At 43.7% G+C, this 22669-nt stretch overlaps 1 protein-coding gene and 1 long non-coding RNA gene across 2 annotated transcripts in view; one reads left to right on the top strand and one right to left on the bottom strand.

Annotated features, from left to right (window-relative positions):
* Window positions 1–22669, bottom strand: part of LOC127495937 (uncharacterized) — a 236098-nt gene that overhangs the window by 166632 nt on the left and 46797 nt on the right. The window contains exon 2 of the long non-coding RNA XR_007925212.1: window positions 22486–22623. This is a non-coding gene — a long non-coding RNA (uncharacterized LOC127495937). The remainder of the gene's footprint in view (window positions 1–22485; window positions 22624–22669) is intronic.
* LOC127495896 (protein NLRC5-like) overlaps window positions 1–22669 on the top strand; it is a 207073-nt gene that overhangs the window by 144028 nt on the left and 40376 nt on the right. Inside the window, exons 28-29 of the mRNA XM_051863323.1 lie at window positions 4522–4692; window positions 5130–5300. Coding sequence (XP_051719283.1) covers window positions 4522–4692; window positions 5130–5300 — 342 coding nt within the window. The remainder of the gene's footprint in view (window positions 1–4521; window positions 4693–5129; window positions 5301–22669) is intronic.

Here is a 22669-nt window from a genome sequence, read left to right as displayed (position 1 = left end):
ATGCATAGTTTTTGGAGATTTATGGCCTGACATACACAGTTGTGTTCACAAACATTGCATTTCCACAAAGTAATCATCTATACTGTTTAAAATTAAAAATAAATAACAAGATTTCAATATCCATCATGGCACCAAGTAAAGACACTATATGAAAAGCATCAACAGATTCTAAATGAGTCTGAGCTTGTATCACTAAAGGAGATGAGCAGTTTTATGGTATAAATCACATGTTTTAGTGCAAGTTAAAGAGCAACAAAAACTTGTTTTTTTGCAAACAATGTTTGAGTTTCTGTTATTAACAGAGGTGGGAATGTCTGTGTTCACCCAGAACACCCTATCAACCACATACTCTAGCAACACCCCAGCAACTGCACAGCAAGAGAACTACCTAGCAACACTTTAGCAATCACCCAGAGCATCTATATTCTGACCTAACTGACCAAACTATTTACGTTTTTTAAAGAAGACTTTAAGTTGGCTTTATGACTAGCCAGCATAAATTTGTCTTTCAAACTTTTCAGTCTAGTTATTGTTTTTCTTGATTGCTAACACACAATTCATGAAACAATTCAACATTTTCTCACAACTATAAACACAATCTCAAATACACCAACTTGTACAAACCTCAAACTTCCAGGTCAAAATAAAATGTTCTAGTCAAAAACTTATTCTTGTCTGACAAAATCAAGCTTTGGCCTCAGATGACACACAAAACTTAACAAATACACAGACTACTGCACTGCCCAGTGAACACTAGTGAGATCATATAACACTGTAACGAAAACCTCTTATTGGGATTCAGGAATTATTTTGCAGCTCAGTGTCTACTACACTATACAAAGATAAATTTACAGATGCAGATACAGTAAAATACAGCAATGAAGTTTTGGAGGGATTTTTTTTTTTTTCATTTTACTATTGTAAAGTGATCTTGCAGTAGATGAAAAGCATGAGAAAAATATGTATGAACTTAGTATGCACCGCAATACAGTATACTGTCAATTACAGTAAAAGTAAATTCAGCATTTTTCATTAGGCTACAGTATATACAGAACTATAGCAGTGTATTGGTCTTCTAACACAAGACTATATCCTCAAAAACAAGGATTTGATCGTGCTGTGTAACAACAACAATCACCAGGCTTTTGGCGCCCTCTGCAGGCATTTGTTATAATACATATTATGTACTTATAACATTTCAGGGGAAAAAAACTCTTGGGCCCAGTTTCACAGACAGGGCTTAGCCTAAGCCAGGATTAGACCTTAGTTCAGTTAGGATATTTAAGTAGCTTTTATAAACATACACTAAAAAAAAAACATTACTGGTGTTCATCTTGAGACAAAACAATGGCTTTGACATATTTTAAGACATGTCAGTGCAAGTTACTTTCAGTTAAAACAGCTCAAACATGCATTTTAGTCTAGGACTAGCTTAAGCCTTGTCTGTGAAACCGGGGGTCAATGTGTTTAAATATGCAGATTAGCTTGTTTTGGTTCATTTAGAAGAAATCCACAGATGCAAACAGACGGAGGGTAGTAGGCTTAAAACAAACACCATCTAAATGTGTATTTTGGAAGTTTTCTTTCCATTAGAGTAAAAGAAGACTTGGAAGCAAAAATAGACCAAAATCTTAAAATTGTCCACAACATGAAAGAAGTATTCCAATAACAACAAAAGAATTAAAACGATTTATTGATTTGTGCAAAATAAACAAATTATTAGTGAAACTATGTCCTTCTCCTTATGCAGATATTATTCTAAATATATATAGCTACTTGAAAATAGTATTGTAGAAAACACACTGTGGCATAGTTTCCTTTGCTGTTGCCTGCTCTTGTGATAAACCTAGTGAACACTAAAGAAGATCATGATCTCTGTGTGAACTGATTATTCTGTAGAAATCTGTGGAGTATGAAACAATTGCGTGAGTGTGAGGGAATTAAAATAAATTGGTAAGGAAGTCAGAGTTGTGTTAATATATTTAACGTTTTGTTTATTTATTATTTTTTTTAAATAAATAATTATGAGAAGTGCCCTTTTTTCCGCTTGAGCCCCTGCCCTCCAAAATGTCTGTGCACGTCCCTGCAGTTTACTGTACATAGAAGAGTGAAATTTCCCTCATCTAAAGTACTGGTGCTGTGTGAGTTTAAAACCCCTGTAAATGATGCTTTCAGCTCTCTCTCAGATTTTGACTGGTGTGTCGTCAGTTTTGCTACCTAATGTTGTCATTGTTAAACGTTTTGAGAAGTGTGTCTTTGTTTTGAGAACTGAACGACTGATTTGGGAAACTGAGCCAACTGAATCACGAATAATGTGTTACCAATCGAGAAAGCTAAAATACGTTTAGATTCTTACCTAACCCTGCTATTATTTTCTGTGATCGGGATCTTCTTATTGATTTCATGTTATTGTTTCGTCGGATGGCAAAAAGACCTTTATCCATGATGAAAGTGGAGCGGGAGGTCGGAGAATCAGCCAAACAATTACGAAAATTAATCTCAGACATATTCCGATGGGATTACATTTCTCACAGGACTTCTGAGTTAGTCAAGAAGCAGTAATTTTCCGATTCACGAACAAATGGAAAAACATTTCGTAAGTGAACTTGGCTGAGCTGTGTTTTTGACTCCCAAAGAACCGGTTCATAAGAGTCATTTGTTAATGAAGCTGACTACACTGGGCGCGCTGCGTGCAACCATCATGCACAGTTTATTGAAAGACGTGTTTTCTTGCCATTATTTTGCGTTACGCTGTCTTTTTTAGGTCATCACATTGAAGCGCCGCTGCTGAAAAGCAGTACTTGAAACACTGCTTACATTTATATTTTATTCTGTAATAATTATGGGGTGGCAAAGCTTTTTCTTAGGGTGGCAGCTGCCACCCCATGCCACCCCGGTAGATCTGCCCCTGTACCCCTCACAGAAAACTTTCTGCATTTTTACATTTTTAATAAAACATTGTTTAGTATGTTTTTAAGGTGCCCTAGAACACTACTTCACAAGATGTAATATAAGTCTCTGGTGTCCCCAGAATGTGTCTGTGAAGTTTCAGCTCAAAATATCCCACAGATCATTTATTATACCATGTTTTAACTGCCTATTTTGGGGTGGAATTAAAAATGCTCTGATCTGGGGTGTGTACACCTTTAAATGTTTGTGCTCCCCACCCCCAAACTCGCGACTCCAATAAACATTGAATAAACAATACTGAAGTTCACAATATAACTCTCAAAATGGATCTTTACAAACTGTTGGTGATGCAGCATATCAGATCACGTAAGTATGGCATATTGTGGATGTTTACATTTGATTCTGAATGAGTTTGATAATGCTGCGTGGCTAAAGCTACACTGTTGGAGAGATTTATAAAGAATGAAGATGCGTTTATGAATTATACAGACTACAAGCGTTTTCGGGTTAAAAATGAAAATAACGACATGGCTCTGGTCTCTGTGAATACAGTAAGAAACAATGGTAACTTTAACCACATTTAACAGTACATTAGCAACATGCTAATGAAACATTTAGAAAGACAATTTACAAATATCACTAAATATATCATGATATCATGGATCATAAACAGTTATTATCGATCCATCTGCCATTTTAGCTATTGTCATTGCTTGATGGCTTCACAAAACCTGCAGAACGTCTGATGATTCGGCTGTGCAGCTCCAGACGTTAATACTGGCTTGAACATGGGCTGGTATATGCAAATGTTGGGGGCGTACATATTAATGATCCCGACTGTTGCGTCACAGTCTGTGTTATGTTGAGATTCGCCTGTTTTTCCGTGGTGTTTTTCACGCACGAGATTTACATATGAAGGAGGAAACAATGGTGTTTGAGACTCACTGTATGTCATTTCCATGTACAGAACTCTTATTATTATAATAATGTAATATATTGTAATAACTGGCAGTTACTTAGTAAAGCGTGGAGCTAACCAGAGCTATACTACGCTAGTATACTTGTACTAACTTGAAACTAACTTCAAACTAACTTGAACATAAACACACATAACTTTGCTAAAGCAAAAACCCAACCATCTTGCTTAAATAATGCATAAATCAACTCAAAACAAACAAATACCCATAATGCAACCAGCTGCTGGTGTTGAATGCTTGGTCATTACAATATATTATTATATTATTCAACTATGCCAAGGTAAATTCAATTTTCAATTCTAGGGCACCTTTAAAGATATTTTAAACATGAGGACTCATGAAATGTCTTCATATTGCATGTTTACATTGTATTACCAGTGTAATACCCATGTTATTATACAAATGTGTCCTCATAAATCATAAAAACGCTCGCACACACACGCACACACACACACACACACATGCACACACACACACACACATCATGTTTTGTGCTCTGTGACATTTTATATCTCAATTATCACACATATTGATTTGTGCTTTAAGTTTGTACTTTCTCTTTAATAATGGATTCACTGCTGAACTGATCTGATCTGAACTGAGAGAGTGAAGAGTGTGTCATTGTTCTCTACAGTTTGAGATATTGTGGCGTCACAGATGAAGGTTTTGCTGCTCTGACTTCAGCTCTGAGATCAAACCCCTCACACCTGAGAGAACTGAATCTGTCTGGGAATAAAATAGGAAATTCAGTGAATCTGCTGTCTGATGTACTACAGGATCCTCACTGTAAACTGGAGAAACTGTGGTAAGATCATATTTGACTCTCACACATGAATCACAATGTAAAGTATATTTAAGGTGTAAAGAGAAATGAAGAACATGCTGGATTCATTCTTACTGTTCATCACGTTCAGGAAACATTCTGCATTTTTACATTTTTAATAAAACATTGTTTAGTATGCTTTTAAAGCTATTTTAAATATGAGGACTCATGAAATGTCCTCATATTTCATGTTTACATCGTAATACCAGTGTAATACCCATGTCATTATACAAATTTGTGTCCTCATAAATCACACATACACACATATCATGTTTTGTGCTCTGTGACATTTTATATCTCAATTATCACACATATTGATTTGTGCTTTAAGTTTGTACTTTCTCTTTATTAATGGATTCACTGCTAAACTGATCTGATCTGAACTGAGAGAGTGAAGAGTGTGTCATTGTTCTCTACAGGTTAAGTGATTGTGGAGTCACAGATGAAGGTTGTGCTGCTCTGACTTCAGCTCTGAGATCAAACCCCTCACACCTGAGAGAACTGGATCTATCTGGGAATAAAATAGGAAAATCAGTGAATCTGCTGTCTGATGTACTACAGGATCCTCACTGTAAACTGGAGAAACTGTGGTAAGATCATATTTGACTCTCACACATGAATCACAATGTAAAGTATATTTGAAGTGTTCAGCCTCTTTCTGCTGCTGTGAGTTCAGCTGATTGAGCTGTAAATGATTGAACACATGAGCTGCTCCTCAGTCACATGATACTGCAGGACTGAGAGTCACACTGAAATACACACTTTCACACAATCAACATTTCAGTCTCTTGATTTTAAACAGACTCGAGCTCAACACAACTGAGAAATGAAGAACATGCTGGATTCATTTTCACTGGTCATCACGTTCATCTTTCTGCATTGACACTTTCTAAATGATTGTTTTTAATTTTGTAAAATCACACACACACACACATCATGTTTTGTGCTCTGTGACATTTCAGATCTCAATGATTTAATATATTAATTTAAGCTTTAATTTTGTACTTTCTCTTTAATAATGGATTCACTGCTAAACTGATCTGATCTGAACTGAGAGAGTGAAGAGTGTGTCATTGTTCTCTACAGGTTGAGTGATTGTGGAGTCACAGATGAAGGTTGTGCTGCTCTGACTTCAGCTCTGAGATCAAACCCCTCACACCTGAGAGAACTGGATCTGAGATGGAATGAAATAGGAGATTCAGGATATGAACTGCTCACTGCTCTAAAGAATTCTCCACATTATAAACTAGAGACACTGCGGTAAGTAATAATTTCAAATAAATATTCACGTTTTCATATAGCTGAACATTTATATATTTATAGGCATATTTGGACTTTATATTAGGTGTCTTTAACAACTATGTACTAGCATTTAAATTAATCATTTAGTACAATGCAATGTTTTTTTTTAAAAAATACCTGCATTTAATTACATCTGTAAATAATTTCTGTAATTACATTTATAATTACACTGTTGACCGTTCCCTTACACCTTAACCCACCCTTAAACCTACCCATACCTTACCCATATTCAACCTCAATAGCAGCAAAAGTGTTTTGCAATACAATATGAACACAATAAGTATTGTAATTATTTTTTGATGTAAGTACATAGTAGTTAAGGACACCTAATATAAAGTGGGACCGCATATTTCTTCATAAACAATGTACTGTATGAGAGTATCCAATTCATCTTCAGTTTAGTCTCTATACTGTAAATTGTGTTTATTCCTGCCCATTTTGATGAAACTGATCTGATGTTTTCAGTAGAAATGTGCCACAGTTTTTGCCACTGAAAATCCCAGCTGATGGGAATAATTTTTCAGTTGATGACACGTGCATTTGTTCTGTATGATGCGTGATCACATGATCATGAGAAATCCAGATGGATTGTGATCATGACTTCACAACATCCTCATTGAAGAATTGAGATATTAGTGTATTGCAGTTAAATTCAAACATGATCACAAATTCATTTCAAATGACCTTTCCCTAATTGAGTGAAAACAATGTGATAATTCAAATATTATATCACATATTTCCAAGGTATTGTCTGACTAATAAAGACCATTTTCTGATCTTGAAAAAGATTGCACAAATGCACTTGTTAGATCCACACAATATACAGTCAGTGACAGACTGACACAGTATCTCATGAAATATATTTTAGTATAGATGTGATTGTATTTTATAAAACAATTATTGTTTTCTGCATATTGTAATAGTGAGTGTCCAAAAAAAGAGATAAAAAGCAAGAAGACTGTTTGAAAGTTGTTTCAACCATTGATCAACACTGACATTTAATTGCAGTTTTTTTTAAATACACATTTTATTGGAGTCTATATTATTATTGTACATTAACTTATACTGTATATACTATATATAATATTAGTTAGAACTGGTAGTATTGTTGTGTATATATTGGCATGTATTGTTTTTAGCTTGTTCTGGTCTGCTTTGTTCATAATTTTTGGTTTCAGTCAATAAATTTATTTTTTGTGCGATAAAAATCATTTTCAGCTCTTACAGTTTGATTTTGCATATTTGATAAACAGAGAGATTTGGCTTGTTTGTAATTGATCTGTATTAAAATAGTTTCAGACTTTTATTATTTCAAATGAATGTCTGATTTTACATAATTGACTGTTTTATTTTTGGATTTACAGGTTTTGAGGAAATTCCCACTTCTATTCAAATATCCGCTCTGAGTCCGGCTCCACACACTCTCCTCACCGACACTCTCTTCTTTCTCCACTCTAACTTGAGAAATTCAGCACAGTGTTTATAAACTCCTCTGAGCTGAATCACGCAGCAGAAACCACAGGATCCTGAAGCAGAGAGCTCAGAGAGCTGACAGAGAGCACACCGTTTGTGTTTCTTGTTATACATACTGAATACAGACTGATAGATTAATAATTATAGCTTTTTTAAGACAGGGTTTCATAAATGTTAATGATGACTGTACAGTATGTGAGTTATTGTCACAGACACGCCAGGCTCTACACTCACCCAATCACATCGCACTCCCTCTCCTGAGTACTGACAAGCCACACCTGACGCTCATTCACGATCATCACCACAGCCACATATAAGTCACACCAGTTCACTCAGTCACTGTCCGGTCTCGTTAACACATGCTAGTGTTTACTTACCTCCAGGACTCCCTACTCGACTACTTACCTATCTCCAGCGTCTTCAGTGATTCCCAGTGTCTCCTCGTCTCCTGTGCTTCTCCTGTGTGTTCGTCTGCTCCTCGTCTCCCGGTATCCACGCTCCCTAGAGAACACAGACAAGTATCAGTTTCCAGTTCATCTGCTCATCGACCCATTCATCTGCCATCACTCACCTGCACTCTTCTCACGCTCTGCTTACCTGAAATAAACCTGTTAATCCTTACCTGTGTCTCCGCTCCCTTCTGTCTGTAACAGAAGACCGGACCGACACCGTCCAGGTACAGCATGAGCACCCCGGATCCCATTCAAGAGCTGGTCGATGCACTTCGTCGCACTTTCACCAGCACCTCCATGACAACGCCACCAGCGAACACTTCCGCATCCACCGCCACAGCTCCTTCACCTCCCGTGGTCGCCAGTCCCATGGCCAAACCGGCGCCCTTCTCTGGTCTGGCGGAGGATTGCAACGGTTTTCTCCTGCAATGTTCGCTGGTCCTGGAGATGCAACCGCACTTATACCCAGACGATCATTCAAAAGTGGCTTTCATAATCTCTCAGCTTCACGGGAAAGCACTGCGATGGGCTGAACCTCTCTGGAGCCTAAACAACCCCGTTGTATCATCCTTGTCAAGTTTTACAACCCACTTCAAGGAAGTTTTTGGAAAACCCGCCTGGGACTCGTCGATTGGTGAGAGATTATGCAATTTAAAGCAAGGTGCACTAACTGTGTCTGATTATGCCCTCCAGTTTCGTACCCTCGCTGCTGCTAGTGGCTGGAATGAGCAGGCCTTAATAACCACTTATCGTCAAGGCCTCGATCCCCGTGTGCGGTTGCATCTCGCTGCATACGAGGATTCCATCGGGCTTGAGAAATTCATTCAGCTGTCTATCAGATTCGCCACTCGTATGCAGCTGTGCTTAGAAGAGCACCAGGGCCAGCCGCTATTCCCCTCCATTTCCCGCCAGCCAGAGTCCGTCAGCTCCCCAGAACCAGCTAACGATAACATGCAAATTGAGCACTCGCGTCTTTCCGCAGCTGAGCGACAGAGGAGGCTGACCCAGAATCTCTGTTTGTATTGTGGTGGTGCCGGGCATTATATCGCTGAATGCCCTTTACGTCCTGCCCGATTTTTGGTGAGTGCTGTCCTGCCCACTCTAAATAAAATGAAACCACTCACAATTGTAGTAACACTTACTGCTGCTAAACTTTGTCTTCCAGCCAGTGCGCTCCTCGATTCTGGGTCAGCTGGAAACTTCATCTCCGGAGCCCTCTGTCGCCAGCTGCGTCTCAAGACCACCCCAACGCCGAAGATCTACCAGATCCACGCGATAACAGGAAAACCTTTACGGAAGGTACGTTACAGCGTGGGACCTCTCCGTCTCCAAGTGGGAGTGCTTCACACCGAGGAGATACAGCTGCTGGTTCTGGAGGAGTCTACATCTGACGTGATCCTAGGGCGCCCATGGCTTGAGCAGCACAACCCCACCATCTCCTGGAGGACAGGAGAGATCCTGAAGTGGGGTAACCAATGTTTCCAGGACTGCTTTCCCGAACTCCCAGCTTCCAGTTCTCCAAGTTCCCATGAAATCCAAGTCGGGGCTACCACAGTGGAAAGCCCTCTCGAGAAACGTTCCACGGACATCCCAGCCTGTTACTCCCACTTCAGAGATGTCTTCTGTCCGAAGCAGGCCTCCAAGCTGCCTCCTCACCGGCCATGGGACTGTGCCATAGACCTCATCCCAGGTGAGCCAGTGCCCAGAGGGAAGATATACTCCCTATCCGTCCCGGAGGAGAAAGCCATGGAGGAGTACATCGACGAGGCTCTCAAGCAAGGTTACATCCGACCGTCCACTTCCCCTGCTGCTTCTAGTTTTTTCTTCGTGGCCAAGAAGGACGGAGGCTTGCGGCCTTGCATTGACTATCGAGCACTCAACCAAATCACCATAAAATTCCGTTACCCCCTTCCTCTCGTCCCAGCAGCCCTGGAACATCTACGCGGCGCCACTGTGTTCACCAAGCTGGACCTCCGCAGCGCGTACAACCTCATCAGAATACGTGAGGGGGACGAGTGGAAGACCGCCTTCGTGACACCTACTATGTCCCACTATGAATATCTTGTTATGCCGTATGGCCTGGTCAACGCCCCCTCCGTATTCCAAGACTTCATGCATGAGGTGCTCCGGGAGTTCCTGCACCGGTCTGTCCTGGTCTACCTTGACGACATTTTGATCTACTCCCGGAGCCTGGCCGAACATCGCCGACACGTTGCGGAGGTCCTCCAACGCCTGAGAGATTACCACCTCTTCCTGAAAGCCGAGAAGTGCACCTTCCATCAGCCTTCCGTGCAATTCCTCGGCTACAATATCGACCACAGTGGCGTCCGCATGGACGAGAGGAAGGTCACAGCTGTAAAAGAATGGCCCATTCCCTCCACTATTAAAGAGTTACAAAGATTCCTAGGATTTGCCAATTTCTACCGCCGTTTCATCCAGCACTACAGTTCCATCACCGGTCCACTCACCAACCTCCTCCGTGGTAAGCCCAAGTCTCTGTCCTGGACCCCAGCAGCCACCCAAGCCTTTGAGGCCCTCAAAACCGCCTTCACGACCGCTCCCCTCCTGGCTCACCCTGACCCTGAGCTCCCCTTCATCGTCGAAGTCGACGCCTCAACCACTGGAGTGGGAGCGGTCTTATCCCAGCAGCAGGGGAATCCCAGCAGACTCCATCCATGCGCTTTCTTCTCCAGGAAGCTCAACCCGGCGGAAGTCAATTATGACATCGGCAACCGCGAACTCCTCGCCATCAAGCTTGCCCTAGAGGAATGGAGGCATTGGCTTGAGGGAGCCAAACACCCTTTTGTTGTCTTAACTGACCACAAGAACCTAGGATACTTACGTGAAGCCAAGAGACTAAACCCCCGCCAGGCCAGATGGGCTCTGTTCTTCACGAGATTTAATTTCACCATCTCCTACCGTCCCGGATCAAAGAATGTGAAAGCCGATGCCCTATCTCGTATCCACAGCCTCGACGAGAGCAACGAGGATCCAGAGCCCATCATCCCCGAAAGACTCATAGTAAGTCCCATATCCTGGTCGGAAGAGACGCTCCCCGAGTCCAATGCCTCCACCAGCATTCCGCCGGGTTGTCCCCCCGGATTGAAGTATGTACCCCGGTCACGACGCACACCCCTCATCCATTCAACCCATACTTCACTGGGCACTGGCCACCCCGGGGTCAACGAAACCCTCTCGCTGTTAAAACAGCGCTTCTGGTGGCCCAACATGACATCCAACGTCAGAAGGTACGTGCAAGGGTGTAGGGAATGTGCCGTCTCCAAGAGTCCACGCCATCTTCCCTCCGGAAAACTCCAGCCTCTGCCCGTTCCCACTCGTCCCTGGTCACACCTAGGAGTGGATTTCATCACCGACCTTCCTGTCTCCGATGGATGCACATGTGTGCTAGTAATCGTCGACCGCTTTTCCAAGTCCTGCCGTTTAATTCCCCTGCCTGGACTCCCCACTGCCATGGAAACGGCAGAACTATTATTCAACCATGTATTTCGCTACTTTGGTTTACCTGAAGACATTGTATCAGACCGTGGATCCCAATTCACCTCCCGAGTCTGGAAGGCCTTCTTCAAACTCCTAGGTGTGACCATAAGTCTCTCCTCCGGATACCATCCACAGACGAACGGGCAGACGGAGAGGAAGATACAGGAGATCGGCCGTTTCCTGCGTACCTTCTGTCACGGCCACCAGGACTCCTGGAACCAGTTCCTGGGCTGGGCCGAGTACGCCCAGAATTCTCTTCGTCAACCCACTACAGGCCTTACACCTTTCCAATGCGTGCTCGGCTACCAGCCCCCGCTTTTCCCCTGGGATGGGGAACCATCAGACGTTCCGGCGGTGGATTACTGGTTCCGGGAGAGCGAGAGGGTCTGGGACTCAGCACATCTGCAACTCCAGCGAGCCCTACGCAGGCGCAGGTTGACAGCCGACCTTCGACGCTCCCACGCACCCAACTTCCAACCAGGGCAGAAGGTTTGGCTGTCAACCCGGGACATCAAGCTGCGCCTACCCTGTAAAAAGCTGAGTCCGAGATTCGTTGGCCCCTTCACCATCATCCGGCAAGTCAACCCCGTCACCTATCACCTGCAACTCCCTCCTGAGTATCGCATTCACCCAGTTTTCCATGCGTCACTCCTGAAGCCTCACCATCCCTCTGTTCTTCCCTCCACAGAGCCTGGCGACCCCGAAGATCCCCCTCCTCCACTCATCGCAGAAGACGGGGTGGCCTACCAGGTGAAAGATATCCTGGACTCCCGACGTCGTGGTGGGTCCCTTGAATACCTGGTCGACTGGGAAGGCTATGGCCCCGAAGAACGCTCATGGGTCCCGAGGAATGATATCCTAGATCCCAGCCTCCTTGACGACTTCCACGCCAGACACCCCAGCAAGCCAGGCCCCCGAGGCAGAGGTCGACCACCACGACGTCGGGGTCCGCGGTCCTCAGGAGCGGACCGTGGAGGGGGGGGTAATGTCACAGACACGCCAGGCTCTACACTCACCCAATCACATCGCACTCCCTCTCCTGAGTACTGACAAGCCACACCTGACGCTCATTCACGATCATCACCACAGCCACATATAAGTCACACCAGTTCACTCAGTCACTGTCCGGTCTCGTTAACACATGCTAGTGTTTACTTACCTCCAGGACTCCCTACTCGACTACTTACCTATCTCCAGCGTCTTCAGTGATTCCCAGTGTCTCCTCGTCTCCTGTGCTTCTCCTGTGTGTTCGTCTGCTCCTCGTCTCCCGGTATCCACGCTCCCTAGAGAACACAGACAAGTATCAGTTTCCAGTTCATCTGCTCATCGACCCATTCATCTGCCATCACTCACCTGCACTCTTCTCACGCTCTGCTTACCTGAAATAAACCTGTTAATCCTTACCTGTGTCTCCGCTCCCTTCTGTCTGTAACAGTTATACACTAACTCTGTTAACTTGTATTTATGTATATATAAAATACTGTATAACTGTATAAATAACATACATTTCTGACTGCACTGTATTAAAGTGTCTCACTCACATAAAATGACACTATTGTCACTTTAAAACTTTAACAGCACAATTTGAATTTGTGTCATAATTGATCACTAATGTGATGTTGATGAAGCTCTAGTGTAAATGGAGATGAGAATATAGTAATGCTGTAATCATAAAGTGTCTTTTCAAATCTGTAAGAAACTCCATTTCCATGTCAAATAATGTTTATCATTGGTTTTTAAATGTAAACTGCAGACTTTATACAACTAAGTAGCATTTTATTTCACCTTCAGGTGTCTTTAAAAATCACATTTTGTGTCGTCATCTAGTCTGATTTGGCATTAGTATTACAAGAAATCAGTGTTATTCATATGTAAGCACATAACAGTCTTTAGGTCAGTAGAAATGATGATCAGCTCGTATTGAACACAGAGATCAACCCCAACACACATCCATAAACTGCTCATATTAAAGTGTGAATGATGGCTTGATTTAAACTGCTGACGTCATTATGTTTCTAAAAACTGCCTTATTGAGACGTCTTTCCATATGAACTTATTGTTCTTTCCTGCTGTGTTTACATGTATTACAGGACTGTGCTTCATAATAATAGTGCTTGAAGATGTTTTGTAGACTGAAATTAATGGTATAGAAATATTGTCACTCAGAAATTGCTAGTAAATTTCTCAAACACTTACAAAGAAACGGCAAGTAACATTGAATTAAATGTGAAATTTTGAACTATAAAAACTGAAATAACATTGTCTTGTAAAATGTGCTGTAATAATCTTTGTTTTATTTTTTACAGTGTATTGTATTTACAGTGTACTGACTAACAGTACAAATTCAGACATTTGCATTATAGATCTTAAAGTAACAATTAATACACCACTGTTAAAATTATACAGTAATGTATCATTACTGATAAATACATGAATGCAATATATACAGTGACAAGAATAAATTTGTGAACCCTTTGAAAATATCTGAATTTCTGCTTTTATTTTTTATTATTTTTATTAAAAAAAATTAAGTCACACTCATAGACAAACACAATCTGACTAATCTAATAACACACACTGTTATATTTTTCAGAATGATATTGAAGACATTGAGTGATCATTGACAGGACAGTGTGTGAAACTCTGTGTGACGACTTCTCCAAAAGATAACCGGAGTCAATAAAATAAAATGAGATTAAATAAAGACACACAAAGCCTGTTACTGACAAATATGACAAAGATTGGTTAGTGTGAATGATGCCTTGATCCAAAAAGCTTTAAACATTTACATTAACTAACATTAACAAAGACTCATAAAATATATTTTTCATGTTAATCAATGCATTAACTAATGTTAACAAATGAAAACATACTGTGAAAAGTTTTACTGTGAAAAGTATAAAGTGAGGATGCTTTTAAAAAATAATGCCATATATAGATTTTATTTATGAATTAAATTCTATTAAATCAATATTTGGTTTGACCACTCTTTGTGTTTAAAACAGTTTTTGTCCTGTACACTTGCAGTTTTTCAGGTAGATTTGACTGTGGGGTTTTAGTGAGCATCAGCTGAAGGGAAATTAAAGGTAGATTACTGTACATCTTCATGACTGTGACCAGTGTGTACAAGCTTGACAAATGATGAAAATAAGATGATTATTAAAAAGAAAAGCTGAACATTAGTTCACAAATAATATATATTGTTTAAATTGTTACTTCCTTTAGTTATTATTTTATATGGAATAAATGTTATATGTTATTATATTATATGGAATAAATGTATACATGTGTAAAAACACTAACTTGATTAAATTAATACTTGGTTTGAATAAATAGAACATTACATAGTGTAAAAATACAAAATAGAATTGTATTTGGACTCTCTTTTTATGTAATGTTTATTTAACCAGGAAAATTGAGTGTAACAGACATAAATTTATATTTGATATTTACAAATTTGAGGACTTTGCCGCCAAATAAATGTGTCATGCTATACTGCTAACATTATACGAAGCTGATGCATGTAATCAATTATTCAGGGACAAACACACAAAACGTGCACCGAGTGCGTCATCATCATCATCATCGCTCGCGCCACAAGTAAAAAGTGAAAGTAAATGAACAGAGTTGATGTTTCGCCATTTAAACAACCAGGAATATTCTACAACAGGAATATCAGTGTGTTTTTAGAGGAACCTTTATAAAAGGTAAGTCGTGAATTTACGTGCAGATACTTGATAGAAAATGTGGAGGAGTTTTTTTAGTCATTTAATATATAATTAAATGTTGATCAAGGTGTTCAGGTCACGAGACTTACAGGTGACTTCCGCATTCGCTGAAGAACGTAAATAGTTCTTTGAAATGCGTTTGATATTTTTCATTTTGAAGCAAATTAATATGGTTATATTGTTTCGTGTTTTCTGTGGTTTATTTTAGCATTTGTGTGAACATACAATAACATTGTGTATTTGAGTGAACGCCGCGTCTCTTGATCCTGTCTGAGGAAAAGTTGAATTATTGTGTTTGTACAAGGTCTTCCATCCAGAGTCAGTGTTGGAGATCAGATTCTGTTTCACCTGTTCAGATTCCTCATGGATGACACACAAACATCCAGAGATGAAGATTTTTCTCCAGGATTCAGGTACTTTAAATAAACACTAGAATAAATCACCTTTAAATGATGATTAAAGGTCTGAAGATGGTAAGATATTTTGTTAGGATGCAAAAAGATGTTTGATGATAAATGCTCGTAAGACCTTCTCTTAAAGTGATTATAATCATAAAGGATCAAATCTGTTCTGTTATAGTTCAGTTCATCAGAAGAGATCAGAACCAGAGTCCAGCTGTGTGTCTGTGAGGAGTGACTGGTCTATGGATCCACCTGTAAAGTTTAAGAGTGGAGATACACAGACTGATCTCAGGTATAACATTTCTATAAAAATATGATTATAGTATGGAAAAATACTAAATAACTATAAACAATGTACAAGAATAATTATTCATTATCAGAATATTAATTTATATTTTTTTCTTTATCTGATATTTTAAAGTATATAGTGTTGCTCACACAGAGACACACATCTATGAGAGTGCTTAGTTAAATGTACAGTTCCCTTTCGTGGGAACTATCGACGCTACGTCGAATGACGTGATGGGAACCCTCTGCGTGATTGCGTCGTGAAGCACTTCTGTATCCAACCAATGATGAGACGAGACGTCAGAGGCGGGTGACGTCACGGACCAGGAAACTATAAAGCATACCCAGAACAAAGAACGCTAGCTTCTGTTGTCTTCAGCAAGCGCTCTCTGTATCTTGTGTGTCTTATTTAGTGTTGTCTGTCCCGTTTTCTGCTCACAGTGATCTCTTCGTCTGAGGACAAGAGTTTCAAAAGCACTTACAAGACACGATATATATATATATATATAATGGCGGAAAAAATGAACAAGCAGCAGTTCATCAAGTGTGTGCCTCCCTGCACGCGATTCATCTCGGGTGGGGACACACACGAGATGTGTGTTGTTTGCCTGGGAGTCGAGCATGCACAGGCAGCTCTCGAGGGGGCTGTCTGTGTACACTGCGAGCGGCTCACTCTCAGAGTATTGAGATCACGCCGCGCGCTCTTTGAGGAGGGTGCCGCGGCGAGTGTTCCCCGCGGATCTGGTCCCGCTGCTGCTGAGGCACAGCGGAGGCTGCATTCGTGGGGATCACAAATGGATCTGGTAGAGGGGGGAGAGACGGGCTCTGCCTTATCTCTCCCCTTACCTGCCAGACCCAGTGTCTCTCCTTTGGCGGTGGAAGCACGCGCTGCGGTTTCTTCCCCCCGGAGGGAGACACCGACGCTTAACATATCTTCCTCTGAGGATGTTGACGTGGTGAGCGTCGAGGCTGGAGATGAGGACCCGCCATCCTCGTCTCCAGCTTATGAGGAGCTGCTGGAGGTAGTAACCAGGGCAGTCGATAAGCTAAAAATAGACTGGCCCGCGGAGAGAAGCGAAACGAAACCAAAAAGCAAGCTTGATGAGCGCTTTCTCCCCGCACGGTCACTACCCCAGCGTCGGGGTCTGCCGTTCTTTCCCGACCTCCACACCGAGGTGTCGAGGTCGTGGAATAGACCTGTGCAATATCGTGTGTTCAGCCCCCAAACATCCACATATAGTAACATCGTGGGGCTGAAACACCACGGCTATGGGGCGATGCCTCGGGTCGAAGAGACGCTTGCAAGCTATCTCTCGCCCGAGTCTGCATCGTCCCTTAAGACCCCGACATTGCCCACTAAGCCATTAAAGACAACATCGGGCTTGGTGGGCAAGGCTTATTCGGCAGCAGGTCAGGCTGCAGCTTGCCTTCATACAATGTCCATTCTGCAAGCTTACCAGGCTGATCTGCTGGGGGAAATAGATGAAAGCGGGGAAGCGACATTTGAGACCATACAGGAGCTCAGGAGGGCGACAGATCTAGCTCTCCGGGCCACCAAGGAGACGGCCAAATCAATTGGCCGCTCTATGGCAGCCTTGGTGGCCACAGAGAGGCACTTATGGCTCAATTTGTCAGATATAAAGGAGAAAGATAAGAACATCCTCATAGATGCGCCGCTGTCTCCTGTGGGCCTATTCGGCGACGCAGTGTCATCTGTCGTCGATAGGTTCCAGGAGACACGTAAACAATCAGCGGCCTTCCAGAGATTCCTTCCCCGCCGTATTCATCCCCCTGGGGCTGCTGAGCGGGAGCAGCCTCAGCCGATAGCCGGCTCCTCGGCGCACAGAGCGCAACAGAAGGCCAGTGTGGCCACCCGTGCTCCCCCGCAGAGAGCTTGGGGACCGGGGCGGCCAGCACAGGCGAAGTCTTCCGGGGGTAGGGCGGATCTGAGGACCGTCATTATTTCCCGGAAGGCTTCAAAAAAGAAGTCCTGACGCCAGCTGTCCGGGACTTACGAGGGCAGCCCCTCCCGGAGAGGTTCGGGTATTAAAAAATCTGGTACCTGTTCCCCTTCGGCGCCCTCAGGGGGCCGTTCTGCCAACCCTGCCACCCAGTGTGCGTCAGGGCGCAGCGGCCTCCACCGATCCTCCGAGGAGGGTCGGTCATCACTTGATTCGTTTGTCTGCCGGTGCGCCGTGTCAGACCAACGAGCCAAGTGCTCAAAAAACATCAGAGGCCAGTCTCGAGAGACTGGTTCCCTTAGTAGAATTTATGGAAGAATGGAAACGTCTCCCGAACATTTCGAAATGGGTGCTGCTCATTGTAGAACAGGGTTACAAAATACAGTTTGGCTCTCGGCCGCCCGGGTTCAACGGGGTTCTTCCAACAGTGGTGACCCCAGAGCAGTCTCTGATTATGGAACAAGAGGTTATGACACTCTTGCAAAAAGGAGCTATAGAAAGGGTTCCTCCTCCCAGCAAGCTGTCAGGGTTTTACAGCCGCTACTTCATTGTTCCAAAGAAGGATGGAGGGTTACGTCCGATCATAGATTTACGTGTGCTAAATCGATCTGTACAAAAGTTAAAGTTCAAAATGCTTACACTCAAACAGATTATCCCACAGATCAGGTCCGAGGACTGGTTTGTGGCGATAGACCTGAAAGACGCATACTTTCATGTATCCATCCATCCTCATCACAGGAAGTTCCTCAGGTTTGCTTTCGGGGGCGAAGCTTACCAATACAAGGTTCTTCCCTTCGGCCTATCTTTATCACCCCGCACGTTCACGAAGTGCGTGGATGCAGCTCTGGCTCCGTTGAGACTCCAGGGCATCCGCATGCTGAACTATATCGACGATTGGTTGATATTAGCTCAAACAGAACAATTGGCAGTTCAACATCGAGATGTTGTTCTGTCGCACATGAAGAAGCTTGGGCTGAGGCTCAACGCCAAGAAAAGTGTGCTGGTCCCGAATCAAATTACCAACTACTTAGGGGTAGTGTGGGACTCTACCACGATGCAGGCATATCTATCCCCTGCTCGTGTGAGTTCCATTCTCGGGGCCGCGAAAGGGGTGAAGTTAGGCCAGTCACTCACTGTAAAACAGTTTCAGAGACTGTTGGGTCTTATGGCAGCTGCGTCCAACGTGGTAACTTTTGGCCTTCTGCACATGAGGCCCTTACAGTGGTGGCTCAGGACCAAGGGGTTTTCTCCGAGGGGAAATCCTTTTCGCATGATCAAAGTCACGCGGCGATGCCTTCGTGCTCTGGTCATGTGGAAAAAGCCTTGGTTCCTGTCCCAGGGACCCGTGCTGGGGACTTCTCGTCGTCGTGTAATGCTTACGACGGATGCTTCCCTCACGGGCTGGGGGGCGATCATGAGTGGTCGCTCGGCTCAGGGTTTATGGGAGGACCATCAGCTCTCCTGGCACATAAATCGGCTGGAGATGATGGCGGTATTTCTTGCATTGAAACACTTCCTCCCAGACCTGAGGGACCATCACGTGTTGGTCCGCACGGACAACACGACGGTGGTCTCATATATCAACCATCAGGGGGGTCTGCGGTCTCGCCGACTTTGCAACTTGGCCCGTCGGATCCTCCTGTGGGAGCAGCATATATTCCAGGGCATCAAAATGTGGGAGCGGACGCCCTGTCGAGGCAGGCGCCGACGCCCGGGGAATGGAGACTCCACACCGAGGTGGTGGAGCTCATCTGGAAAAGATTCGGTCAAGCGGAAGTAGACCTATTTGCTTCGGGAGAGTCAACCCAGTGTCCACTGTGGTACTCCCTAACGTACCCAGCACCTCTGGGGCTGGACGCTATGCTACAGACGTGGCCTGAGGCTACGTCTGTATGCATTTCCCCCGGTTGCGCTGCTCCCGGGAGTTCTGGAAAAAGTACGCCAGGAAGGGGTCAGCCTAATACTGGTGGCTCCGTACTGGCCGACCAGGATATGGTTTGCGGACCTAATGTCCCTGTTAGACGGCTCTCCATTGGAGCTTCCTCTCAGGCAGGATCTCCTGTCTCAGGCGGGCGGCACAATACTCCATCCCCGCCCAGAACTATGGAAACTGTGGGCCTGGCCTCTGAGGGGGCAAGGCTCATAGAGGCTGGTCCCCCAACCGAGGTTGTGGAGACCATCCTTCACTCCAGAGCTCCCTCCACAAGGAAGCTATATGCATATAAATGGAAGTTGTTTTCTACTTGGTGTAGCCAACGAAATACGGACCCTGTCCAGTCATCTGTTAGCCTTGTGCTTCAGTTCCTTCAAGAAAAATTCTCGGAAGGATTATCTACTTCAACATTGAAGGTTTACGTAGCAGCTATCTCGGCCTATCATGCTCCAGCAGGGGGTTGCTCGGTGGGTCGAGACCCTCTTGTCATACGCTTCCTTCGTGGCACGCTGAGGCTGAGGCCTGCAGTGCGCACAAGAACTCCAGCCTGGGACTTGGCTATAGTGCTAGAGGGGCTAGCTGAGGCTCCCTTCGAACCACTAGAAGAGGTGTCAGGGAAATTCCTCACTCTAAAAACGATATTTCTTCTGGCAATCTCGTCTCTTAAAAGAATAGGAGATTTACAAGCACTGTCAGTTGCTCCTTCGTGTCTGGAATTTGCGCCTGGTATGGTTAAGGCTTTCCTACACACTAGACCTGGCTACGTGCCAAAGGTCCCCACCAACGTCCCAGGTCCTATTGTGCTCCAGGCTTTTTGTCCTCCTCCTTTTGTAGATCCGGATCAGGAGAAACGCAATCTGCTTTGCCCCGTCAGGGCCTTAGATACATATGTCCACAGAGCTGCCCTGTGGCGAAAAACAGACCAGCTGTTCGTATGTTATGGGTCCCCTAAGAAAGGGGGCCCAGCATCTAAGCAGAGGATGAGTAAGTGGGTGGTCGAGGCCATCTCACTTGCCTATGAAGCGGCCGGACAGCCATGTCCTCTAGATGTCCGTGCTCACTCCACCAGGGGTATGGCGGCCTCCAAGGCATTAATGTCAGGAGTATCATTGAATGATATATGTGATGCAGCTGGTTGGTCGTCCCAGCACACATTCATCAGGTTTTACAACCTAGACATGAGCTCTACTCCGGGTTCCTCGGTTCTGTCCACAAGATCGCAGACAGGCACTCGGTGATACGGCGTAGTTGGGACAGCGTTCCCATCACGTCATTCGACGTAGCGTCGATAGTTCCCACGAAAGGGAACGTCTCGGGTTACTGGTGTAACCCTTGTTCCCTGAGTAAGGGAACGAGATGCTACGTCACGTTGCCGTACCCCCAGCGTACCTGGGAGCGTCTTGCTTCAGCCATAATTCAGAAGCTAGCGTTCTTTGTTCTGGGTATGCTTTATAGTTTCCTGGTCCGTGACGTCACCCGCCTCTGACGTCTCGTCTCATCATTGGTTGGATACAGAAGTGCTTCACGACGCAATCACGCAGAGGGTTCCCATCACGTCATTCGACGTAGCGTCTCGTTCCCTTACTCAGGGAACAAGGGTTACACCAGTAACCCGAGACGTTTTTGTATCAACAGTGTAAATGAAAAACCTTGAGGTTTTTCTATGGATAAAAGAATTTAAGTGGTTTTTAATACAGTAATTTAAATCATTCACTTTAATCTCTCTTTGTTGTAGTTCAGTTCATCAGAAGAGATCAGAACCAGAGTCCAGCTGTGTGTCTATGAGGAGTGACGAGTCTATGGGTCATAAAATACATTTTCCGAGTGGAGATACACAGACTGATCTGAGGTATAACGTTTCTGTAAAAGATAAGCATTGATTATGATACAAAAAAAGACACTGTACTTATTAACTCATGTAATAATGTGGTATTTTAATTGTACAGCCATGAAGTCCTCAGCACATTTAGATCAAATCTGATGAAGAAGTTTGAGTGTCTGTATGAGGGAACAGCACAGCAGGGAAACCCAACACTCCTGAATGAGATCTACACAGAGCTCTACATCACAGAGAGTGAGAGTGGAGAGATCAGTAATGAGCATGAGGTGAGACAGATTGAGACACAATCCAGGAGAGCAGAAACAGAGGACACACCGATCCAATGCAATGATATCTTTAGACCTTTACCTGGACAAGACAAACCCATCAGAACTGTGCTGACAAAGGGAGTTGCTGGCATTGGAAAAACAGTCTCTGTGCAGAAGTTCATCCTGGACTGGGCTGAAGGGAAAGAGAATCAGGACGTCCAGCTCATATTTCCACTTCCTTTCAGAGAGCTCAATTTGATAAAGGACAAAACACTCAGTCTTTTAGATCTTCTTCATGTCTTTTTCCCTGAAACAAAAGAAATGGAAATATCCAGTGACAAATATAAAATGTTGTTCATCTTTGATGGTCTGGACGAGTGTCGTCTGTCTCTGGATTTTCAGAGCGATGTGAGGTTGTGTGATGTAATTGAATCAGCCTCAGTGGACGTGCTGCTGATGAACCTCATTGTGGGGAATCTGCTTCCCTCTGCTCTCATCTGGATCACCTCCAGACCAGCAGCAGCTGATCTCGTCCCCTCTGAGTGTGTCCATCGAGTGACAGAGGTACGAGGATTCAATGAGCCACAGAAGGAGGAATACTTCAGGAAGAGAATCAGTGATCAGAGTCTGGCCAATACAATCATCACACACCTGAAGTCATCAAGGAGCCTCTACATCATGTGCCACATCCCAGTGTTCTGCTGGATCTCAGCCGCTGTTCTAGAGAAGATGTTGAGCGAAGCAGAGAGTGGAGAGATTCCCAAGACTCTCACTCAAATGTACACACACCTGATCCTTCAGACCAACATCAAACATGAGAAGGACTATGAGAAGA

This window comes from Ctenopharyngodon idella, chromosome 15 (genome assembly GCF_019924925.1).
Source record: "Ctenopharyngodon idella isolate HZGC_01 chromosome 15, HZGC01, whole genome shotgun sequence".
Taxonomy (NCBI): Eukaryota; Metazoa; Chordata; class Actinopteri; order Cypriniformes; family Xenocyprididae; genus Ctenopharyngodon; species Ctenopharyngodon idella.
Note: the sequence above shows the minus strand (reverse complement) of the source record. Positions and strands in the feature narration are given on the sequence as shown.